This window comes from Sminthopsis crassicaudata, chromosome 5 (genome assembly GCF_048593235.1).
Source record: "Sminthopsis crassicaudata isolate SCR6 chromosome 5, ASM4859323v1, whole genome shotgun sequence".
Classification (NCBI taxonomy): domain Eukaryota; kingdom Metazoa; phylum Chordata; class Mammalia; order Dasyuromorphia; family Dasyuridae; genus Sminthopsis; species Sminthopsis crassicaudata.
The window spans coordinates 110,902,681-110,927,306 of record NC_133621.1 but is presented as its reverse complement, the minus strand read 5'-3'; the positions used below and the strand labels follow the sequence as shown (position 1 = coordinate 110,927,306).

Here is a 24,626-nt window from a genome sequence, read left to right as displayed (position 1 = left end):
TTTAACATGCTCTTGTTACTTTTAATTGTTATTATTGTTATTCATCATAGCAGAGAAAAAGACTTTTCAGATTGCGGAGCTCACCCAAGGCTCACTAGAACCCTGAGAATGCACCCTGCTTTGGCTGTTTCTCAGAGGTCCACTCTGAACCCAAGAGGATCCCTCGGCTCACCTCGTTGATGCGGGGGTTGGTACACTTGCCATTAGTACTTGACAGCTCCAGCCATTTGTTTTCCTGGGTGGGACAGTGTTGGCGGAGGGTGCATTGCCCCAGCCCTTGGCACCAGCCACACTCAAAGTCCGGGTCCGCCTTGAGGCACAGGCCGCAGCTTTCCCGCATGGCCCCGCATTTGTAGAGATGAACTGTGGGCAGAACACAAGAGAGGGCCTGAGACAGGGCGGGCGGCCTGGCGGGGGTCCAGGCCCTGAGGAGCCGTCCCTGCACTCACATACACACGGGGTACGGGTATGTGAACGCCCCCAGAGTACGGTGCTGTCCCCCTCCGTAATGTTACACCTGGATACAAGGAAAACGTCAAAAGGGTCTGTGAGGGGCTCATGGACACAGAGGGCAAGGGCCACGTGCTGTTCAATTGGTTCAGTCATGCCCGATGGCCCATGGGGGTTTCCTTGGCAGGGATCCTGAAACGGCGGCCATTTCCTTCTCCAGCTCATTTTAAAATGAGGAACTCGGTTAAATGTCCTACCCAGGACCATACCACTAGTGAGTCTGGAGGCTGGGCTTGACCTTCCTGACCCCAGGCCGGGCGCTCTGCCCCAGGGGCCGTTTAAGGAGGGATATTAGCTTTTTCAGGGGGCAGTCAGGACCAATCACTGGGGCTGTCAGGAAGGGAGAACACTGGCCAGGGAGAGAACACGGAAGCCTGGGCTTTAATTAGTTAACGTCATGGCCTTGAATTCCTCTGCGACACCTTTGGAAAATCAGAGAAAATGACTAGAGTAACTTGGAAGTTCCTTCCTGTTTAAATGAGAGAAGAGAGAAGAATCCCATCACGGTTTCTTGCCCACAAATCCATTTTCCACTCTTTACATCATCTGTCGGCTGCTTGGGGCTTCGAGGAAGTGGAGGATGAAGAAAGGGAGGAGAGACACAGAGAAGGATGAAGGGGGAGTGGGAGACAAAGGCGGGGGCGGGGCACCGGTGCAGGACTAAGGGACTCTGCTCCATTTTTGTTTCCTCCCCCCCCCCCCAGGTCCCCAAGCACGTGGCTGATCCTGAGCTCATACCTTTGTTCTGGGCTGGATTGTCGATGTTGAAGTCCCCATTCCACACAACGGTCAGCTCCACAGGTAGGCTGTTGATCTCCATTCCCTCATAGGAATACTGCAACCAAAAGGAGAAAGGAAAGAAAAGATTTCATTGGGGATTTCTGGGACAATCGGGGGGCTCAGCCTGAAGCCTCTGGGGCTTCCATCAGGATGGAGACAGGAATGGGTTCGTGTCTCCTTCTTACACGGTACTACCAAAGTTCGGCGTGCTCAACTGTGTTCAGACACGTCTGAGTCTGTGTGACCCTGTTGTGGGTTTTCTCAGAAAAGATACTAGAGTGGTTTTGCCATTTCCTTTTCCAGCACATTTTACAGATGAGGAAACCGAGGCAGACAGGGTGAAGTGGCTTGCCCACACGTCCACGGAGGGTCTGAGGCCACATCTGCACTCATTTTTCCTGAGTCAGGCCGGGTGTTCTTAGCTGCAGATCTAACCACTGCTCTACTCAACAAATGCCTTTGATGGGCTCCACATTGCCTCCAGGATAACAGTCCTCTGTTTAGCTTTTAAAACCCTCCCCAAGAAAGGGATCCACTTGTGCAAAAATATTTGTTAACATTTATTGAACTACTTGCTATCTAGGGGAGGGGGTGAAGAAGGGAGGGAAAAATTGGAACCCAAGGTTTTGCAAGGGTGAATGTTGAAGAATTATCCATGCATATGTTTTGAAAATAAAAAGCTTTAATAAAAAAATAAAGTAAAAAAGAATTAAAGAAACTGTTTTGCATATAAAAAATAAATAAAACCCTACCCAACTTAGCCCTAATCTACCTTTTTGAGTCTCATTAGACATGTCTCTTCCTCCTCTTTTTCTGGTGGATATCAGGTCCCCCATGAACTGTCCAATCTAACTAAACTTGCTTTCTCTCTGTTCCTCAGATATGTTACTTTATCGCCCATTTCTCTCTGCCTTTGGCCTGGCCATGTCTCATGCTGGAATCCACTCCCTTCTTATCCCCGCCTTATAAAGTCTCTCTTTCTTTAAGATGCAGCTCAGATACCATTTTCTGTGAGAAGCTTTTCTGCCAACCCCTCCTTTTTATCCCTACCTGCTGGTATCCTCCCTCCAAGCTACCTTATATTTAACTACTTTGTAGATATTTACAATTACTCTCTTTGTATTTATGCAGTACAGATTTATATACTTGTTTCCCCCATTAGAATCTAAACTTCTTATGAGGAAGGATCCTTTCATTCTTTGTACTTATATTCCCAACACAGCGCCTAGCACAGAGTAAATATTCCTTAATTAACTAGGAACAAAAAGATAAAGCAATGGAAACACCATTGGGGACACAGCACTTTCTGAGTTAGATGCCCATTTCCAATATTGATTTAAGGGGTGGAAGTAAGCAAATTATTTGCCTTCTCTGGGTCTGTTTATCCACCTGGAGGTGAGAAGGAATCCCTGTCCAGGTTCAACTGCTCCTGCTCCTCCTGGAATGTGAAAAACACATAGCGGGATCTCCCAGCGGGATTTAGGCCATTGTTTATCATCAGAATGGGCCTTTTTGCCTCTGAGTAGCATGGCCCTGGGCTGGGCGGAGGGAATCTGGGGCTCCTGAGTGACCCTCAGAAGCTCTTCCATCTGTGGTCCATGAGCATACGTTTGTGTTATAGACGTGACAGAGTCCAGTCCCATACCAATGAGTTCCACATCTGGAGGTCTGTTCCCATTTTCCTAAATACTCTACCTCATCCTCTCTAGATCCAAGTTTCCCTGGTTTCCTTCACGTCTCACCTAAAATCTCACCATCTGTGAGAAGGCTTTCTTGATCCCCTTTAACACTTAGTGTCTTCCCTCCATCAACAATGCCCAAATTATCCTGTTTATATCTTGTTTGTACAGAGTTATTTTCATCTTGTTTCTTCATTAGATTGTGTGGTCCTTACAAGAAGGGACAATCTTTTATTTATTTTTTGTGACTGCCAGAGCTTAGCACAGTGCCAGGCACATAGCAGGTTCTTAATAAATGCATATAAATTGGTTGACTAATGGATGCTCTTGGGCCATATTGCTAAACTTCTCTTGGAGCCCCTGGAAGTTAGATGTTGCTTGAATTATAAATCCCAAGGGTGGCAGGCCCCAAAGAGGTGGGTGATATCCTGCATACCCCATGCAGGACATCATTAGCTCAAGGCCATTGCTATGGCCTAGGAATGGAGAAATTGTGTGGGAAAGAAGAAGTAGTTGGGGAGATGGAAATCAGGAAAAGAAATAAAAAAGACTGTGTTGAGGCACATAGCAGGAGGATGTTGGAATAAAAGTGAAAGCAAACAAGATGCCAAAAGTGTTTGTGAATGGAATATGTATTTTTCTGGTCTAGTCTGACATTTCATGAGCTCACTTGCCTCTCTTCTGCTCAGCACAGAAAACATGGCCTTTTCTGCAGCCTCCGGACTCTTTCCCCCTCCTGCCTCTGACCACCCACCCCAGCTGGGACCAGGACCTATTCTTATGCTCCTGAAAGGAAAGAGATTACTTCCTGTGGGAGGTTACCCAGTGACAGGAGAGGGGTATCAGGACCCTGTGTCACTGTGACCATCAGTCAAGCCTCTGATTAGAATTCTGAGGAGCCTTCCCCCAGAGCCCTAGAGAACAAGATTGGGCAGGGGGGAATCCAGGAGTCTGCCCCGGGCAGCAACTCCAAAGCCTACCTGGTGATTTTCTCATTATTCAGACAGACAATCCCCGCCATAGGCGGCTGAGATGAGACAAAGGGAGAGAGGATGGATAGCACAGTCTGGTCCCCAGACTGGGGGACAAATGAGTCCGTGGCTGTTCTTCTGAGGAAGAGGAGTCCCTCAATCACAGATCGACATCTCCAACCCTGGTCGAGCATCTTAGAAATGAGCACCATCAGTTGAGAGGGAGACTCTGCTCAAACACGTGGGATGGCTTAACAGAAACCTCTCCCTCCTGGAAAAGCAGCCCAGGGGGCAGGTTTTGTAGGACAGCATCCTTCTCATCCACAACACTGAGTTAAAGCATCATGGAAATTAGAGAAGGATGGCCAGCAGGGGAGATTTTCTGGATCTGAGTTGATCTCTGAAAATCTCTGAAATCTCTGAAAATAATTATAGAAGGATAGGCTTTGCAACACTGTCCAGGCTGACGCAGGCTTGACGGATGGTCACAGGAACCTGTCTTTGCACTGGCCATCTCCTCTGCCTGGAACTCATTCTCTCCTCACTCCTCCCTCACAGAACTCTTTTCTTCCCTCAAAAATTGAGTCATGAATCACTTTCTACATGAAGCCTTTCCTTCTTCACCCACTATCACCTCACCCACTAGTACACTGCCTTTCAGCTGGTACCCTTGCCCTACCTTGTACTGAATTACCTTTAATTGAATTTATTCTTTTTTCATAAAGCTACCTAAAAATAAGAATTATTTAATTCTTTTTTATTTTTATCACCAGTACCTCCTATGTAGCATGTGACACACAGTTTGTAATTAATAAAGATTTGTTTACCGATTGATGGGTTGTTAGGGATGCCATTGTTTTAGCTTCATCTGTGCCAGTTAAGTCTATTTCATGCAGAAAACACTTATTGAGCACCTACTATTTGCAAGGTGATATGTACTATGATCTAACCTACGGAGCCCATCAGCTACAGATGTTTTACAGCACAATTAGTAATAACCTTCACATGATAGAATACCAGTGATCAGAAAATAATTATTAAATTCTTGCTTTCATTCTTCTCTTAAGAACCTAAGGAAAGGTGGGAGATGGAGGAGTAATTTTCTTCTGTCCATATTCTGACAGCACATACAGCTTACTTATTCCTGCTATCCCAGCTTAGTGGTTAGCTGGGGTGGACTGGCCTAGCTTTGGTCCAAATTGAATCTGCTTGGTTATGACTTAAAAGACTGCCCTGATTATGGGAAGTGTCTAGGACAAAGGCATTCAACTCCCAAGTGCACCTGAACCAGATTAAAATGTTAATGGAAAGCATTTAACAAAATAAGTAAAAATACAACAGAACATTGACAATGTTAAAATTCAGTTTTCTAAGTCATTATAGATCCCGCTGGGATTTTTAGACCCCATTTAGTGGCTCCAGTTTCTATTGATTCTGACACACTTCTGCAGGGCACTTACTACATTGATGGCCAAGTCAGGCTTGGAAACCCGTTGCTAATTCTGGGTCATGAACCTGACAAAGTGGAAGCATTGCTGGAGGAGAGAGCAAAATGGGCATCGAGGCACAGAGATTCCGTCAATTGGTACATACAATAAGGGAGGCAGAAGGGGATGTGAGTGCGTTTGCAGGCAAGCTCACAGACACCAATATACAAGCAAAAATAACATGCAAAAGTGTACTGTGGGGTAGGAGGGGGGATGCAGGATTTTGAGTCAAGATATAAGGATTTCAATATAAACTCTGATATTTACTACTCTGTGACCCCGGACAAGTAATTTAGCTCTCTGGGACTGAGCTTTCTCAACTGTAAAATGGCATACTTATTTTTTATTTCAGAAAGTTGCAATGGGGCAAATATCCATATAAACATGAATACTATCTGCAATACTATTATATGGTCATATATAATACATACAGATATGCCTACGTGTGTATATGTGTGTATGTAATATATATAATACATTTTATCTATATCTCTCATTATATATGTGCACATATATAATGCATGTATGCATGTTTTTAAGAGCAGCTAGGGGACACAAGGTATAGACCTGGAGTTAGGAAGATTCATCTTCCTGAGTTAAAATTCATCCTCAAACACTTACTAGCTGTGTGATTTAACCCTATTTGCCTTTATAGCTTTGCTAAGAAAATCCCAAATAGATTCACAGGATTGGACATGACTAAAAAAAGACAGAACAATAAGAAAAGTGCATATGAATATATATATACATGCATATACACATATATGTACACATATGCATAACCATACATAGTTATATGTATACTATATGTATATAACCATATGTATAGTTATGTGTTTATATATCTATATCTATATCTATATATATCTAGATATATCTAGATATATAAATAGATATATATTCTTTTCAAGGAACAAGAAGAGAAAGTTCCCCTCCCCTCCTCATTCAGGAGCAGTGGCTGTAAAAATACACTGAGATAAGCTAATTAGCCCCCAAGTGCTCCATCTCATTCTCCAGTTAAGTTCTTTTCCTGGGGAACATTTTCTTTCTTCTATGGATGTCCCAGTCCCTTTGCTGTCTCCCCAACTCAGGGCTCCGGATCTCTTTGACAGCTGGGAGGCCCCTCACCTTCTCACCCTGCCTCCAATCCCCCTCCCTGCATCCCTTACAGACCACTTAGCATTTATATAGCTCTTTGCAATCATTGGACAGTTAATTGAACAACCCCCCTCCCCAAGCTAAGGAGGCTGTTACAGCTCCTCTGAGACCTCAGGAACTAGGGGGTTAAGCATCTCAATCAAGGTCAGGTGCGCCGGGGATTGGGCCTCTGGATGGCTTAATCTATGTATGACCTTGGGTGGGAAGACCTCCACCAGAATTTCCTTTGAGTCCTTCCCCCCTTTGATTTCTCCCCTCAGACTCTTCATTTTTTTACCTTCCAGTTCCCAACTCCCTCAAAAAAATCTCTAAACTCTTGATAAAATAAAAATCAGGAGAGTAAATTCTAAAATCTGAGAAATAGTAGCCTCACAGAACAGGTAGCAGAAGTACCATTCCTGGTACGGTAGCCCTAAAGGGCAGGGAAGCGACCAGGTTATCTGTGACCTTTACCTGTGGGTAAGCAGAGGTTCTGAGGGAAAAATGCTTGTAACTACATCCTATATCCGTGTAGTATGGTATAGTAAGGGTAGGAGTGCAAGCCCTGGATACTGGATACATGCAGACTAGCTGTGTGAGTTAACTCTCTTTGCCATAATATCTTTGCAAAATCCATAACTTAGCTGGACAGACTTTGTATGTTGTCTCCTCTATTTTCCTTTCTTTGCATCTGGAGAGCCTAGGACAGCTCCTGGACATAGCAGGCATTTCATAAATGTTAACTGACTTGATCACCTTCTTGACTGATTCTCCATCTATGAACAGGAGAAGGATTTTGTATTGTGTCATAGCATCCATCCCCAGATGAAAAGTTCCTCCATGGGAGACTTTTCATTACCCACAGCTCTTAGATCTCCGGAAATGAAAAATGGCCACAGTTGTACCCATGTGAGCCACAGCTGTCTCCTTTCTAAGCCTGGGGATAACATACCTGCAACACCTGTGCACACCTGAGTAGACCCAAGCCCGCAGAGGAAATCATAGCAAACGATGAGTCTTAACTCTTGTATGACTCATTATTACTGTTGTTGTTATTACATTCTTTCACTATCATATTATGATTTCCTTAGTGATAACAGGAAGGCTCATTCAAAGAATTCGGAGGTGGAAGAAACTTAGTGATTACCCCAGCAAATATCATCATTTTATAGATGAACGGGGCAGAAATCCAGAGAAATGAAGTGATTTGTCCAAGATCACACAGCTAGCCGGGGGCTGAACTAGAATTAGAATCCATCCAGAATCCTTTCCATTATTTCATTCGTCTGTGGGAAATAGCACTGGCATTGGAAATAAATGCATGCCCTTGATATTTAAAACCCTGCGCAAAAGTTGAAGGTTCCACAAAATAATCGTAGATTCACCGTGATCTCTTGCAGGGTATGCTGTACTCGGCTTCTATCAGCCTATTGCTGATTGTTAAATTTAAATGTGAACATTTACATCTTGGAAATCAGCAAGATTACACATCAGGGCTTGATTTATTGTTTTCTTAATTGTCTAGACTTAAGAAAATGATGGATAAAACATTAGTAACAGATTAAATTTAAAAGTGTAACCTATGTATATTTTTCCCCTGGAGAGCTGATTGTAAGCCACACCACTGTTATTAGCCTTCTTACAAGATGCAAATAATCTAAGCCTTTGGGACTAAGTGATTTAACAAGAATCATACTACTAATATACTAGTAGCATCTATGTCATATGAAGAACATGGCATTTACAAAAGTCTCATCATCACTAGTATTAATGAAATGATGGAGAAAATGTTAATAATGTAGGTCAAATTTGAAAGCCTACTCTATATACATTTTTTCCTGGTGAGCTGATTGTTAAGCCATACTACCTTTACTAGCCTTCTTAGAAAATGCAAATAATTCAAGCCTTTTGATTAAGTCACTTGCTAAAAATCATACTCCTGCTCTACTATGTATGGAATGGTTAATGTAGTATGAAGAATACGGCACTTAAAGGTCTCATCCTCACACATGAAAGGGGCATAAAATTGGCAAATGTGATAGACTCAGGAATGTAGATTCAAATCCTGCCTCAGTCACTCACAATGCATGGGACTCATTTTATCTGTAAAATGGGAATAATAATACCTTAAAGGGCTGGTACAAATAAAATTGTCTAAATAATATATACATTTTTTCAGAATCTTAGTCATTATTGTTATTTCTAACAGTGGTTCAGGAGAGATTTGTTCATGTCTGAAGAACACCTGATAGAGGAGTTGACATAAGAACTCAGACTTTCTACTCTCTCCATAGCTTCAGCCTTGAACCTTTGATAAGTGTTTAGAAAAATTAACCTTAGGGTGTTTAGGTCCCTAAGAAAATAAAGATCCATGTACACAGCAACAAAAAGATTATACAATGATCAATTCTGGGCTCTTTTTAACAATGAGATGATTGAGACCATGTCCAATGATCTGAGTGTGGATCATAACATAGCATTTTCACTTTGTTGTTATTTACTTGCATTTTGTTTTCTTTCTCATTTTTTTCCTTTTTGATCTGATTTTTCTTGTACAGCATGATAACTGCATAAATATGTATACAGATATTGGATTTATCATAAAAATAAAATAAGGATCTGTGCTTAACAGTCTTGAAGGCTGAATGCTCTCTAGGCTTTTCTCTCCCCACTTGGGATTTTGTGGCTGGGGAGGTAGTTATTAGGCAAATCTCTTCCACAGGGCCTCAGGGCTTATCAGGGACATGAGCAGTGTCTAATATTCTCTGTTTTCAAAATTTTTGCAGGACTATATATTTAGCCAGCAAGAGAGAATAGAGAACCAGAGAAATGTGTTCGTTGGTTTGTGTAGTGTTAAAAGTTTGTAAGATCATTTCTTGGCTCAGAACCCCACCTGCTGCATGATCCTGTGTCACTTTCCCTAGGTGTGCCTCAGTTTCTTTCTTTGCTTTTCATCAATAACTCTGTGAAATTTCTATTAATTCTATCATCTAACAAATCCCCAGTTCTTCTTAACACCCCAAACCTCGTCTCTGTGATCCTTCCAATCAGATAGCCAGTGACAGATGGGGGAATGGCTACGTGTCTAATATCTTTCTTTCCTTGAGCACTTGGTGTTACATGATGGAAGGAAACACATGAGGAGAAACGGAGAGATTGTGAGGTTTGTTGGCAGATAAGAAGGTCAAAAGCTAGACGTGAAGGAGCCAGATAGACAGGAGTGAGGATGCCTAAATAACTAAGGAAGGGATACCTGATGCAGTCCGTGGACAGAAGTCTAGGAGATTACCCCGTAGAAAAGCTGGTGGATAATTGTGCTGGTCCTTCTGTATACCACCATGGTAACCATAATACTAACAGTAATTAAACACATCTGTATAACTCTGGACAGATTTATAAAGTGCTTTTCTAGCAATGACCCTGTGATTCACACAGAAGGAGTAGGTCAGATTGAGCTAAAATGGATGGGGTGGTCATTTTGTTCATCCCCCTTTTCCTTCAGTTCACAAATAAAAGGTATGTGTCTAAGAGAAGTCATTAGAAGCACTGATTTCAAACTTGAATTGATTTTCAAGACCTCGTCCAACATCCCCATTTCATTTTTTAAAATTTAATGTTATTTTTGCCAATTAATAAGTATTTATTCTTTTCTCCCTCCCTCAAATTGAGTTTTAAAAAAAGAATAACAAAATTCTGTAACAAATATATATAAACAAAAAAAATCATTTTTGCATTGATCAAGTCCAAGAAAGGTATGTTCCATTATGAATCTTGAGGGCTAACAATTCTCTGGCAGGATTCCAGAACTGGTGCTCTAAAGTCTTTCATGTTACAAATGAGGAAACTGAGGCCCTGGGAAGCTCATGTTTCAAAGATAGTCACCAGGATGTGAATTCAAATCCTCCAAACCCAAATGAAGTGTTTGGTATGATTATCTCAATCTTTGTTACTTTATGTGTGATACTGGGTAAGTTACCTCCCTGGATCCCGGTTTCCTCATCTGGGAAATGAGGAGATGGAACTTGATGATCTGAAAAGACTCTTTAAGTTCTAAATAATAAGAGCTAACATATGTGTAGTACTTTGAGGGTTACAAAGAATTTTGAAGATATTATCTCTTTTTCATTCTTCTAAAAATCAGGAGGCAAGTGTTATTACCCCCTTTTACAGATGAAAAAAAAAACCTGGAGATGAACAGAAATTAAGTGACTTACTTAAGGTGAGATAACTAGGAAGTGTCTGGGGTTCAATTTGAACTTGAGTCACTCTGACTCTGGATAAAGCACTGGGCCTGGAATCAGGGAGGGTCATCTTCATGAGTTCAAATTTGTCTTCAGACACACTTCGGACAGTACGTGAACCTGAGCAAGTTATTTAACCCTGTTTGCCTCAGTTTCCTTATCCATCAAATGAGCTACAGAAGGAATTGGCAAACTGCTCTGGTATCTTTGCCAAGAAAACCCCAAATAGGACCATGGAGAGCGGGACATGACTAGATCACTGCCCACCTCACTGCCGCTTTGCCTGTGGTCCCTCCTGTGGTTCATTTGACTTCTGAGGAGGTTCATCCTCCTCAGGGTGGTTTTCACGTGGTGCTCCTTGTGGTGAAGGGAGGGCCGGCCCAACCTGGGGATGTAGTCTATGGCTTTGGGGAAATGTTCTTTTTGATCTGTGTGCAGGTCTTGTGAGCTGCCTTGCAAAGGACTGCTGCTCTCAGCCCTGGCTTCCTTAAAAGCATCTGCTAACCCATCCAGGTGAGTGGGAAAGAGAAATGATGAACTTCAGGAAGGTGCAAGCAATGGCCTCCATATGCTTGGTACAGGGAGGACAACGATAATAGCTCTCCTGGGAGTCCAGTCACAGTTATAGTAAAATCATTTGTACATTTATAGGCTCTGTGGCTCTGGCGATAAATTCTAGGGCTTCCTTCCTTCCTCTTTTGCCTCAGCCCCTACCTCATTTAGAATATTCTTGTCATAACAATAGACATTATTTTGAATGGAGCCATCTCCCTCCTTCCCTCCCTCCCTCCTTCTCCTCTTTCCCTCTGTCCTTCTCTCTCTCTCTCTCTCTCTCTCTCTCTCTCTCTCTCTCTCTCTCTCTCTCTCTCTCTCTCTCTCTCTCTCCTCTCTCTTTCTCTCTCTCTCTCTCTCTTTCTCTCTCTCTGTCTCTTTCTCTCTCTCTGTCTCTCTCTCTCTCTATTTCTCTCTCTCTGTCTCTCTCTGTCTCTCTCTCTCTGTCTCTCTCTGTCTCTCTCTCTGTCTCTCTCTGTCTCTGTCTCTCTCTCTGTCTCTCTCTGTCTGTCTGTCTCTCTCTCTTTCTCTGTATCTCTGTCTCTGTCTTTCTCTCTTGTTTCTTTCTCTGTCGTGTGTGTGTGTGTGTGTGTGTGTGTGTGTGTGTGTGTGTGTGTGAATGGAGCCATGGAGAAGAGGGGGGTTCCATTAAATCCTTCCAGAAAAGAGGGACAATAGAAAGGTGGTTCTGGGCCTGAGGCAGGGGAAGGACAGAAGCAGGTGTAGCACTCACGGAGGTGTTCTGGCACTGCACACTGGAGCTGTTGAAGCGCAGGGCAGGGACTCTTTGCTCAGTGCCCTGGATGTTGAGGATGCACTCGTAGCCCCGCTGACCTGACTGTGGTTGGGGCAGGTTCTTGGCTTTCAGGGTAATCGGTTTGATCACTTCCACTGGCACCAGGATCTTGTCCACTTGCAGCAGCTGAGGGCAATCCTGAGAGCAGAGAGAAAGGAGATCAGTGGGGAACTAATGTTAAACATGAAAGAAAGCCCCTTCTCTCCTTGCCCCCATAGCCCCGGTCCCTACTATGTTTCTCCTAGAGACTGGACATCTAGAGACAAGGAGATCATCTTGTTCTGTTACTTAACAGGTGAAGAAATGGGATCCATTCAGTTACTTGACCATTAATCTATTCACAGAGAAAAAAAGACACAAAAACCAAAACACAGAGAAAGAGACAGGGACACACAAAGATAGAGACAGAGAGACAGAAAAAGACAGACATACAAGAAAGACAACAGGAGGAAGAGAAAAACAGAAAAAGAAAGAAAGCAAAAAAGAGCAAGAGTGAGAGCAAACACCAGAGCAAGGGAAAGATAAAAGAGGAAATACACATATTAAGATCAGAGAATCATAGCTTTAGACATCAAAGATTCCATTGGGTTCAACTCCTTCCTTTCAGATGAGTAAGTGAAGCCCAAAGAAATTATTAATTGACTTGGCTCGGTCACTGAGATAATAAACAGTAGAGTTAAGATTTGAACCCAGGTTCTCTGATTGCAGAGAAAGTACTCCTTCTACCATATCTTATGCCTTTCTGGATATATATATATATATCACATACTTGGTGGGAACAAGATGTGATTGCAGGGATGAATGGAATAAGACTGTGTGTGGTAGTCACTGCTTTATAAAGCCCTGGCCAGGGACATAAAGGGTGAACAGTATGGAGACTTTAGGATATAGTGTGAAGGGTTGCTGTGAGAGGCCATAAAAACTCTGTTTTCTGTATTTCAGAGTCCTTTTTGGAAAAATAGATTAGTATTCCTGGAGCTCTGCTGAGCATGCGCATGTGCCTAGCATTCTTTTCTCAGGGGAGGTAGAGGTGCTTTGGAAGGAGAGAGGATTTTAATAACTTTGCCGGAATAACATCTGAGGGGCATAAATCACACCATGCCATTTTGTCCTGTCCCCTGGACTGCCACCCTCCAGGGCTCTCTGCTAGGCACACCAAGAATGATGGCTCCTGGCCATATTAGCAATCAAAATCCTGAGAGACTTAGAATTATTTACATAGGGTCTTATCCCTAAGGATGCTCAGACACTTGACAGGTATGTAGGCCAGGGGGAAGAATTACCATTTCCCCATAGACCCACCACTAGCTCCTGCTTGTTCTCTGCTTCCCCTCGAAAGGGTAGGTCAGGAAGAAAGTCAATTGTGAGAGGCTGGCAGGGGTAAAAGGTAAAGAAGGACTGGAACAGTCCCAGAATGCACTATTTCCCTCACTTCTTGCAAGGTGAGCCCAAACTAGGAGTTTTTAATCATTTTTTTGTGGCCTAGACCCTTTTGACAGTATAGATTCCTTCTCAGAATCATATTTTTAAGACATAAAATAAAAGAGAATTTCTACAAATCCCAGATACACTTTTATCCTCCACAATTCTAGTGCACTCCCTCTATGGATTATTGCTAATTTACGCTGCCATGGCTGTTTGTAGTTATTAACATGTCCTCCTCTCCATTGGATTGTGAGCTTTGCTGGAACAGGAGCTCCTTGTTACTTTGCTTTGTATCTATCAGTGGCACTTAGCATTGGACTCAGCACACAGTAGGTACTTAAAATATCATTACTGATTTCCTGATAAAGGAAACCAATACTACCAAAATATAAAAATAAACAAAAAATTACAGACTTCAAGTTAAAACCCCCTTGCTTAAATCAATTGATTCAGTCCACATAGGAATACCTCCCAATGACAAGTGCTGTGCTATCCTCCAGGTCTCATTCTTCTCTGGCTTTTCTAAGCATAGAAGAAGTAAGGAGGAAAAGTAGATTTGGTGTAAAGGAGATGGAGAAAAAGAAGGAGGGGAAGAAAGGGGAATAGAAGAGAAGGAGAAAAAAGAGAAGGAGAGGAGAGGAAAAGAGGAAGAAGAGAAGGAGAGGAAAGGGGTAGATAGAGAAAGAGAGACAGACAGATATATATAGAGAGAGAGAGAAAGAAACAGAGATAGAGAAAGGGAGAGGAAGAGGGGGAGGAGAAGAGGGGTGACAGAAAGAACATGAACATACATAGGAACAAGTGCACCAACTGAGAGATCTATCTGCAAGCCGCCAAGCAGAGCAAGCTTGCTGAAGGGGGAGATCCACAGTTCCATTAAACTAATCTCCCCTCTGAGACGTCTGATCCCTCCAGGCTGCACATGCCATTATCCGAGGATGAGATAAAGAGGAGCCGCAGGAGCTGGAAAGACCAGCAGGAAAAGAAAGGGGGGTGATTACATACACGGCTTCAGCCCCAACATTCCGGTTGTAAAGCCGGTCTCTCTGTCTCTGTCTGTCGGTCTCTCATTCTAATAGTCGCTCCATGGCACCTGAGCTATTGAAAAACACAGAGGTGTGTCCATTCTGTGTGATACTTTTTCTGAAGTGTTTAGCCTCTGTGTAATGTAATGCCCATTGTCCATGCCCCTCTTCTCCCTCATTCCCACTCCATCACTAGTCACCATGTTTACTATAATGGTTTGTGAGAATGGGGAATTACTTTGCTGGAGACATGGACAAGGGACCATGGACAGCTGCTTGGAAGAGGCGATATCTGAGCTGAGTCTTGAAGGACAGGTAGGATTTCAATAGATGGGAGATAATAGAGAGAGAGGGCATAGAGGACAGCTGGTAGAAAGATAGAAAAGAGAGGATTCCAATTTGGCTTCAGAATAAAGTACCTGAAGGAGAAAGAGGACTTGAATAGGAGTTTGGGGCCACTTTGTGGGATGCTTTGGCTGCCAGTCTCTCTCACTGACTTTAGTAGGCAATGGAGAGTCATTGGAGGGTTGTGAGCCATGGAGTATGATGATCATAGCTGTGTATTAAGAATAAGGTTAATCTTTCAATAATGTAGAGAATGAATTGGAGGTGCAAGGGAAGCCTGGGGCTAGCAAAGACAGGTAGGAGGCTGTTTCAGTCCAGGGAAAACTAATGAGGGCCTGAATTAGAGAAAGGGCAATGAAAATGCAAAAGGAAAAAAACTAAAGAATTTGGCATTTGATTGTTGTGTATGTGGGGATGGAAAGGTAGAAAAACGAAGGAGTCAACAACGAATATTAGTTTTGAGCATGACTGACCAAGAAAAGTAATGGGAACACTAACAGAAATGAAGGAATCAGGTCATAAAGCAAATATTGTGTAGAAAAGATGATGCAAATTGAACATATTAAATTTGAAATAGCAAGAGAGGGAAATGGAAAGAATAGAAGGAAGGAAGAAAGGCAAGAAAGAAAGGAAAAGAAGTAATGAAAGAAGGAAGAAAAGAAAGAAAGAGAAGGTAGGAAAGAAGGAAGAGAGGAAAGAATGAAGAGGGAGTAAGGAAGAAGGGAAGAAAGAAGGAAGAAAAGAAGGGAGGAAGGAAGGAAAGGAAGGAAGGAAGGAAGGAAGGAAGGAAGGAAGGAAGGAAGGAAGGAAGGAAGGAAGGAAGGAAGGAAGGAAGGAAGGAAGGAAGGAAGAAAGGAGGGAGGGAAGGAAGGAAGGAAGAAAGGAAGGAAGGAAGGAAGGAAGGAAGAAAGGAAGGAAGGAAGGAAGGAAGGAAGGAAGGAAGGAAGGAAGGAAGGAAGGAAGGAAGAAAGGAAGGAAGGAAGGAAGGAAGGAAGGAAGGAAGGAAGGAAGGAAGGAAGGAAGGAAAGGAATGAGGGAGAAAGGAGGGAGGCATCAAATATGTGAAGCTGCTTTCTAAGAATCTGCTGGCAGGCCCATTGGATTCTACCATGTTTCACAGAAGAGAAACTGAGGTATATAGTTCAAGATCATCAGGAATTCTGACCCTAACTTTGGGGAATTAGGCAATGCCATTACTATATAATGCTCTTTGAGCTAGGAAGCACATTTCTAGAGGGTAGCAAATCTTCAACAAAGTGAGGTAAGGCTGGACTTTTCTCACCCTAGGGAAGAACTTGCTGAGTCTGGGAAGCTGTTAAGCTTATGGTGGGCGGCCCCTGAGCCTGGGGGCTTAGCTGGATACAGTCCAGGAGAGGTGGAGAGGCAAACCCTCAGGAGAGATGTGTCAGCCTCCATTTCTCCTCTCACCTTCCATTACATCCTTCCATGGCTTAAGATGAGTCCATTAATGAGCCTGATTGCCACTGGCCCCATAAAGGCTTAGTTTGCATATAAAAAGGTTGGCTGCTCTGAGAGGAAGTTCATTAATAATAATTGATGTGGTAGAGGCTGGGCTGGGTAGATTCTCTTCTGCTGGTGCAGTAGATTGACCCCTGTGCAGCTCTTAATTGAAATGTAAAATGGCAACCTCTTCTAAGGCAATAAGGCACGAAGGGGCCATTTCCATCACCCAGCCACCCCACCTTCCCAGAATCTGGACCTGTCCCACTCTGAATCTTCAGGATCAAAGTCATGTGTACAAGCAAGCCTGATGTGCTTCCAAAGGAACTGATCTTTTGTCATCAACTTCTGCAGGACAGTTAGCTGGCTGAGAAGATAGAACTCTGCTGAGTTCAGATCTGGTCTCAGATAATTGTTAGTTGTGTGACCCTGGACAAGCCACTTAATCCTCTTTGCCTCAATTTCCTCATCTGAAAAGTAAGCCCTTTGGCCTCCACTTTTCCATTCTCTTAATTTTTCAGGTTGTCCATCTTCTTTCAGAGTTTTCCTCCCCTGCCTTTCTTTCAGCAAACATTGCTTTTGAGCCTTGACATTTAGTCTCAGCCTCCTATCTCCTGTCTTTATACCTTCTTTGCCATCACTTTTTAAGTCCCTCTTGCTGAGGATCAGTTTGGAATTAGAATAAAGACATGGGTTTCAATTCTACCTTTCACATTTACTTTCTATATGACCTCTAAGTCTCAGAAGACTCAGAGCTATATGTATAAATAGAAATAATATTTATATACTATATATGTATTATATTTGCAAAATGGAGGAATTGGATTACTTGACCTTCGAGGTACCATCCAGTTGTAAAATTGTGATCCTAACATCTCTCTCAGTCTACCCTGAATCCTCCAAATCCAAATGGAACAGGGTCATTAGACTCGATTCCCATTCTGTCCCTCTTCTTCTTAAAAAATGCTCTTATTTTGCCCTGAAGTTTTTTCCCTGATTTCTGGCTTTCAGTCATGAAGAATTCAGGCAGCTATCATATCAGATGCTATTGTAATAATAATGATATTTATTATTCCCTCCATTCACTCCATTGATTTTTCACAATATCCTTTCCCTCCCCACTAAGTAGAAGCTGGTTAGATCCAGGAAAACACCAGCTTCCTTCCCATTTCTGGCTTCTTTAAATACATTGGTAAAAGTTCAAACTGCTACTTGAATCAACTATTTCCTACAGCCTGGTGGTTTGGAGCCATCCCAAAGGAATCTCCCCATATTTTACTATACTTTTATTCAAAGGCAAAATAATACAGTGATAGAATATTGAACCAGGAGTTAAGAGACGCGGGTTCTAATGTTTGAACAAATTATTCAACCTCTTCTACCAGTTTCCTCATTTGTAAATCAAGGAAAATGCCCATCCTGCCCACTTATTACTGTGGGGATCAGGGAATATGGGCAGAAAAGGATTTTAAGAAGTAGTACAACAAACTTTGGGAATCCAAGGGATTATTATTATTTTCACAGCATAAGACTGGGGCTCAATGATGATTACCATAGAAATAAGACTTCATTGTCTTCAGGACACATCTCTCTGAATTGTCCCCTTAGAAGCTTCCAAGCATTCAGCTAAGACTTATGTTCCTCCCACTTTGGAGAGGTTTAGCTTATCTAAGCTATTTTTTAGGACACGGGTTCCTTCAGGGCAGAGAACAGTTATCTTAAAAGGGACTTTGGCAAGAACTGGGTGCTGTGGGAGTGAGACTTGGAGGGGAAGTGGACTGTCCCATCCCACACATTTCAGAATTGATTTAAACCCACAAAGGCTCATCCAGATAGAAACTTCACAGAAATCATCCGAACAGAAAAAGATTTAGATTTGGAAAGGATATTGGGAATCATATAGGCCAGAGGTTTTTTAACTGGCAATCTTTGGAATTTGTAGGTAGATTTCAGGGGAATTATGACTTTGGATCAGAAACAAAACAAAACAGAACAAAACACATCTTTATTTTCACTAAATGCTGAGATGCAGAATTTCCTTCAGTGATAGACAACCAACCAGTGATTTGAAAAATGCTCCACAGGGGCAACTGGATGGTACCATGGATAGAGCACTGGCCTTGGAGTCAGAAGGATCTGAGTTCAAATCCAGACTCAGACTTTTAACACTGTATGATACCGGCAAATCACTAAATCCCCATTACTTCACACACAAAAAGCAAAGCACAGAAAGGGCTTCATCAGACTTCCAAAAGGAACCATGACAAAAAGGTAAAAATTTCATGATCTAGACCATTCTTGTTTTACAAATATGGAAACTGAGGTCTAGAAAAGGGTCATAGATTCGTGGATCTCTAACATTAGTATAAATAGCACTTGTATAGACTTTGAGGGTTGGGAAGTGTTCTCTATATATTATTCCATCTGATCCTTACAACAGCTACGTCCCTTGAGAGGCAGGGGCTACTGGTATTCTCATTTTATAGATGAGGAAACCAGGCAGAGGGAGTGCCCAGGGCCACACAGCTATAAAGAGTCTGAGACAGGATTTGAACTTGGCTCCAGGACTCCAATCATTGCATAATCCTAAGCCACTCTGCAAACAGCTGCCAAATGTCTCCCATGTAGTCAGGGTGCTAAATATTAGGGCTACAAGGAAGCTTTATTTTATAAAGAAGAAGACTTTAAAATTAGTATGCACCTATAAGATATAAAATTTAGAGCAGATGAAAATTAACTTTAGGTATATTTGTCTGTGTATGTATATAAAGGGGTGGGGAGGCACATTGTAAGATAAATGTGATATTCCACAAGATACTAAAGAAAGGGACGATGCTGTCCATTTAAATAGTTGAAATTAAAAAAAGATGAGTGAATTGTGATGAACTGTAATTCCAAGAGCATGTCCTAGCATGAGACGGAGGCAGCCTCCAGAGCTCCAGTGGCCAGGGACAGGGATGGGGAGCAGGCTGGCTTATCGAGCTCCAGGGCCTCCTGATTTACAGCCTCTGACGGGTTGACCTGACCACTGCTCTAATTCTCCTCCTTGTAACATCAAAGTTAACTTCAAAAGCACAGGCCTTGGAGGGATCTATGGAGGGGAGGTGTGCTGCTCTAGTAGGGGGACTGAGGAAATGAGGGAGAGAGGAGTTCCTCCCAAAAGACATCTTGGGCCCCATCAATCTCCCGAGATGTGTCAGTTCTTCTGGGAGACCCCTCCTCCCAAATTTACGCCTGCCTCCCCAGTCCCATCATGCCCCAAGACAAAAAAATTTAATACCCCATATATTTCCTCCACGTTCCCCAAGTTTATAATGCCATTAGTGTGATCTATGATCTGCCTGTTTATAGAGAGAGCACAAGTAATAATACAGAGGGGAAATGCCTATAACCTTATAGGGGCATGATGGGAAGAAGGCTCAAGAGATTGATGGGGATAGAGGAAGCTTGCAGAGACCAGAGAGAATAATGGGATACCTGAAGAGAATAATAGATTGCCCTTCACCCCTTAAGAGCAGGTGAGGGACCAAGGTTAGAGATAGGGCTTCTGGAGTTCCCTCTGAGAAATTCTAAGGGGCTCCATTAACTGCTGGGCATTCTTATACTCTTCTCTTGCATCCATCTTTTTCTTCTTATTATTTTGTCTCTAACATCTTTATGTTCCTCCTTAACTCTTGTCTGGATTGTCAACTTCCAGTTTCTATTTTTTCTGATTCTCCTACAAAGCACCATCAGATTAATTTTCATAAACATTGAAAGATACCTCTTGTATTTATAAGCCATCAATGGCTCCCCTACTACTCTCCAAATAAAGTTGAAACTCCTTATATTGGCATCTGAGGCCTTCCCGAATCTGGGTTAAATCTACTTACCCAGCCTCGTCTCATATGATGGTACCTGTATATCCTACACTCTTTCCGATCTGTACCACTGAAACCCTTTCTTGGGGCAGCTGGATAGTACAATGGATAGAACACTGGCCCTAGAGTCTGGAAGACCTACATTCAAAGCACTTATAAGCTCTAAGTCACTTAACCCCAACTACCTTGAGAAAAAAAAGAAAGAAAAAGAAACTTAGTCTTTTTTAGCTATTAATTCCTTGCCTCCCAAACAATCTTGTATTGAATTCCTCTGTCTTTATTTGTGTTTATTCTCTTTGTATTTCTTCTGTATACGCCCATATACATGCCCTGTTAGAGCTAAAAGCTCTTTGAGCATAGGAACTGTTTCATTCTTTGTATTTCTATTTTTAATGTGCCTGGAACACAGAAGGTGTTTAATAAATGCATGATGGTTGAACAACTGGACCCTGTTCATTCTGTCTTCTGCTTCCAGAAAGCAAACTATGATTGCTTCCAATTCCCAGATGAGCTTCGCCTCACACTTTACACCTAACTCAGAATGTCACAGCCTTTCAGTCTCTTTCCCTGAACCTGCAGATACTCATCTCCTATTCCTAGATAGAAGTAATTTCTCCTTCCTGGGAAACACTCTAGTATGCTGTGCTGTTTTGTGGGACAAGGGAAGGAGTCTTGCTTCTGGAGTAAAAAGGCAAGGTCTCTATCAGCTCCTGAAGGCCCTCCCTCAGACTCTACATCCACATATCTAACATGAGGAGGGTTGCCTCAATGGTTTGTAGAGCTCTTTCCAGCTCTATCCAGGATCCTCTCTGGGCATTTATGATGTTCTAACTACTACTTGTTTGTGTGCCTCTCTCATCTCCTCTGCTAGATTTGAAGCTCCCCTAGGACAGGGGCTGTATTTGACTTATCTTTCTATCTCCTGAAGCATAGTAAAGTTTGTAGACTTTGTCCAGGTTGCAGGAAGGGGAACTTTTAGAGTTTATGTAATTAAATTAGAAGTTCATCTTTCCCTCTTCTGATATTCAAGATTAGCCGAAGGGTCCTGGTCTGGGACAGTTGGTTCACTTGAATTCAGAGAGAAGGGGGTCACTGACAGCAGACTCCTGGCCAAGCCAGCATGGACTCAGGCTAATTGTACTTCTCACTCTCTTAATAAAGCAAAGGACACACAAAAGAAACCAAGTCACTTGTACTAGAGATAACACTGGAGCCAAAATAAATACCACAAAATCCATGAGGGGAAGGAAAAGGAAAGGGGATCCGGAAAGAACAAGGAAGCCTGGAGGCCTGTGAGGGAAAAGGGAGACAGAAGTTGCTAAAGCAATAATTGGAAGAATTTGGGGTGCTGGTTTAACTTGACACAGAGCCCCTCGAAGCCTCTGGCCTTTAACCTGGAATACATGAAACCTGAAGAAGGAATGGCTCAAGGTATGGCTTGTGCCCCGGTCCCAGGGAACCATCTTATCTGCCTTCTATCCGTGGATCTGTCACTGGCTATGTAGGCCTGACCAGGTCACTAGCTTGTTTTCTCTGACAAATGGCCAGGACAATCTTTCTCCTTTTTCCTTCTCTCATTCTTAGGGGTGTTATGAAAACGAATATGAACATATCTAAAAAAAAGTCTGTACTTCGTAGAAAAGACAAAGAAACATGCTATATTTAGTCCAGGGAAGGGAAAACTGGAGGAGGGCTCGAAAATAACCTAACAGTTTAAAAATGATTACCAGAGAGCTGTGCTTCATTTCTACTCAAAAGGAAATAAGAGGAAACGGGTTTAGGGTACAACTTTTGGGATTCTAGTTAAATAAAAGGATGGACTTTCAGACAAGGATATTTGTTCCACATTATAATGGATTAAAGAGGTGCCCTGCAGAATATTTGTTGAAAATTTTCATGAAAAACACTAATTTCTGATATTAAAGGGCCCTTTAAATGCTCTTCCTACTCCCCACCCCAAAAGGATATTCTGGCTATTCTTTCTCTAGGGAAATAGTGTCAAAAAACATGGATTCACATGTAGAGTCCAAAACTAACTAGCTAAGGAACTGTGGGCAAATCTGCCTCAGTTTCCTCATTTAGAAAAGGAAAACAATAATAATATCTGACTCCTATGATTGTTGTGACAATCAAACAAGATATTTGTAAAGCACTTTATAAGCCCTAAAGGGCTATACAAATGCTAGAAATCACCAGCATTATTATTAAGAAACATTGCTTAAAACTCATTAACATAGGGTACTCCAAGTATAGGGTAGATAGATGGCCCAGTGGATAGGGCACCACACCTGGAGTCAGGAAGACTCATCTTCCTGAATTCAAATCTGACCTCAGACAATTACTAGCTGGGTTTCACTGGGCAAGTCATGTAACTCTGTTTGCCTTAGTTTCCCCATCTATAAAATGAACTTTAGAAAAAATGGTAAATAACTCTAGTCTCTCACCAAGAAAACCCTAAATGAGGTCACGAACCACCGAAACAACTGAACAGCAACAACAAGCTCCTAGCACAGAACTTCCTCCAAAAACATGACCGGATCTCCTCCAGCTTCAGAGTTATGAGTCCAAGACTACTCCAACCCCATACACCACATTTATAGACTATGGTCAAGAAGATATAAATTGAAATCTTCTGGAACCATTCCTCTTGTCCTGGGAGACCCCTTAATCCTTATGTATCCCAAGTTTCCCAGGACATTTCTATTCAAAATAAATAAGTTAGATCTTCAATAGTAGAGGAGGTTCCAATACCAGGAGCTCCCCATGCTGATTTAATCATTGCTCTTTTCAGGACTCCAATACTACTACTATTATTGTTATTATTATGAGTTCCAGGGAAGCTCCACACCACTGACTTGTGTTATGAGAGACAGATCTGAATAGACCAAAGCCCTTTGAGGTTTGGGCTTCACCCCTAAGATGTTGCTCTGTGAGAAGTGGGTCCAAGGAGGGGGATCCTAGATGGCACAGAGGGAGAAGTTGACCAAAAGCTATAATAACAGCAACAATTCACATTTTTTATAGCGCATTAAAGCTAAAATTATTTTTTCTAACAATGAAGCAAAGGGTAAGTGGTGTAACTATCATACTCATTTTACAGATGAAGAAATTAAAAATCAGAGAGAATGCATGATTTACTCATGATCCCAGTGCTAGTCAATGTCAGAATCAGGATTCTGGATTGAGCACATTTACATGTTTCCTACCATATTATGCTTTTTCTCAAAGAAGGAAGATTGTTCTTGTTTCTGCCTTTCATTCTGAGTTTACATTTCCCTTACTGATAAAATTGGGAGAACATCTTGATCGTGGCTTGTCCCCACCGGATCATGATCTCTCTGCTTTTTCTCTCTCCTCCATTTCTTTCCCACAAGTGTGTGACATTTCCATCAATCTGGCCAATCTAGATATACCGCTGCCCATTCCTGAGTAAAGACCTTTTCTAACTTTATCCACTTTCCTCTGCCTCAGAGCTTCTGGTGCTGAAGTCAAATTACTCCTTACTACAATTTCATCATCAGTCACAACAAAATCACTTGTAATTTGGAATACAGTTACTATAACCGGCATATGTTATTGAACATTCTATTTATAATAAGCATAATTATGCCAGAATAATTATCATTAATATAGTAACAACAATGATCAAGCAGTCCTCTGTTCTGGACCAATAACTCTACCTGAATGCATCCTTTATGCAGGGGGAAAAAGAGATAATTTCACGTCTCTTGTGGCTGTCAACAAAGCCAGTGTTGAAAGTGGAAGACACAAAGATGAAAACCTTGCAGGGGATGCAAGAAAGCACGGTCCAGATGAAAGGACACCTGACAGCAATATTTATGGCTAATAAAAGGTTCCTGTGTGGATCCCTTTCCCTTGGAATTAGAAGGAAATTAAAACCTATAGACCATTCATATAACAGGTGAGCCACGAGATGTCTAGGAGGGTTGGTGAACTCTGTCCAGGGTGTTATGTGTGCCCCATGCCCAGAGAGCAGCCTCCCCCGGGGATGGGGAAGGAAGGAAGCTCAGCCAGAACAATTCAGATGGGTGGCTATGGAGTGGATCTGGAATATGGCTTCATCATTATTTATTTCTCCTTTTATAGGAGGCCCATTAGACAAAACCCTAGACAAAGTGGTAACAATTCAAGATAGCCCACAATGAAGGAAGGGATCAAAAGATCTAAACTCAGAGCTGGAAGAAAGGATAGTAAGCAGAGCATCCAACCTCTTCATTTTAAAGATAATGAAACTGAAGCCTACAGAGATAATATAACTTGTTCGAAGACACAAAAGTACCAGGATTAAAATTCTAGTATTTATTGTCATGCTGCCTTCCATATGCCTGCAATGTCC

General features: G+C 42.3%; 1 protein-coding gene across 1 annotated transcript in view; it reads right to left on the bottom strand.

Moving 5' to 3' along the window:
- PLXNA4 (plexin A4) overlaps positions 1-24,626 on the bottom strand; it is a 627,987-nt gene that overhangs the window by 99,991 nt on the left and 503,370 nt on the right. The window contains exons 10-12 of the mRNA XM_074269561.1: positions 12,091-12,291; positions 1,249-1,345; positions 173-363 (exon numbers count right to left, since the gene is read on the bottom strand). Of these exons, the coding sequence (XP_074125662.1) occupies positions 173-363; positions 1,249-1,345; positions 12,091-12,291 (489 nt within the window). The remainder of the gene's footprint in view (positions 1-172; positions 364-1,248; positions 1,346-12,090; positions 12,292-24,626) is intronic.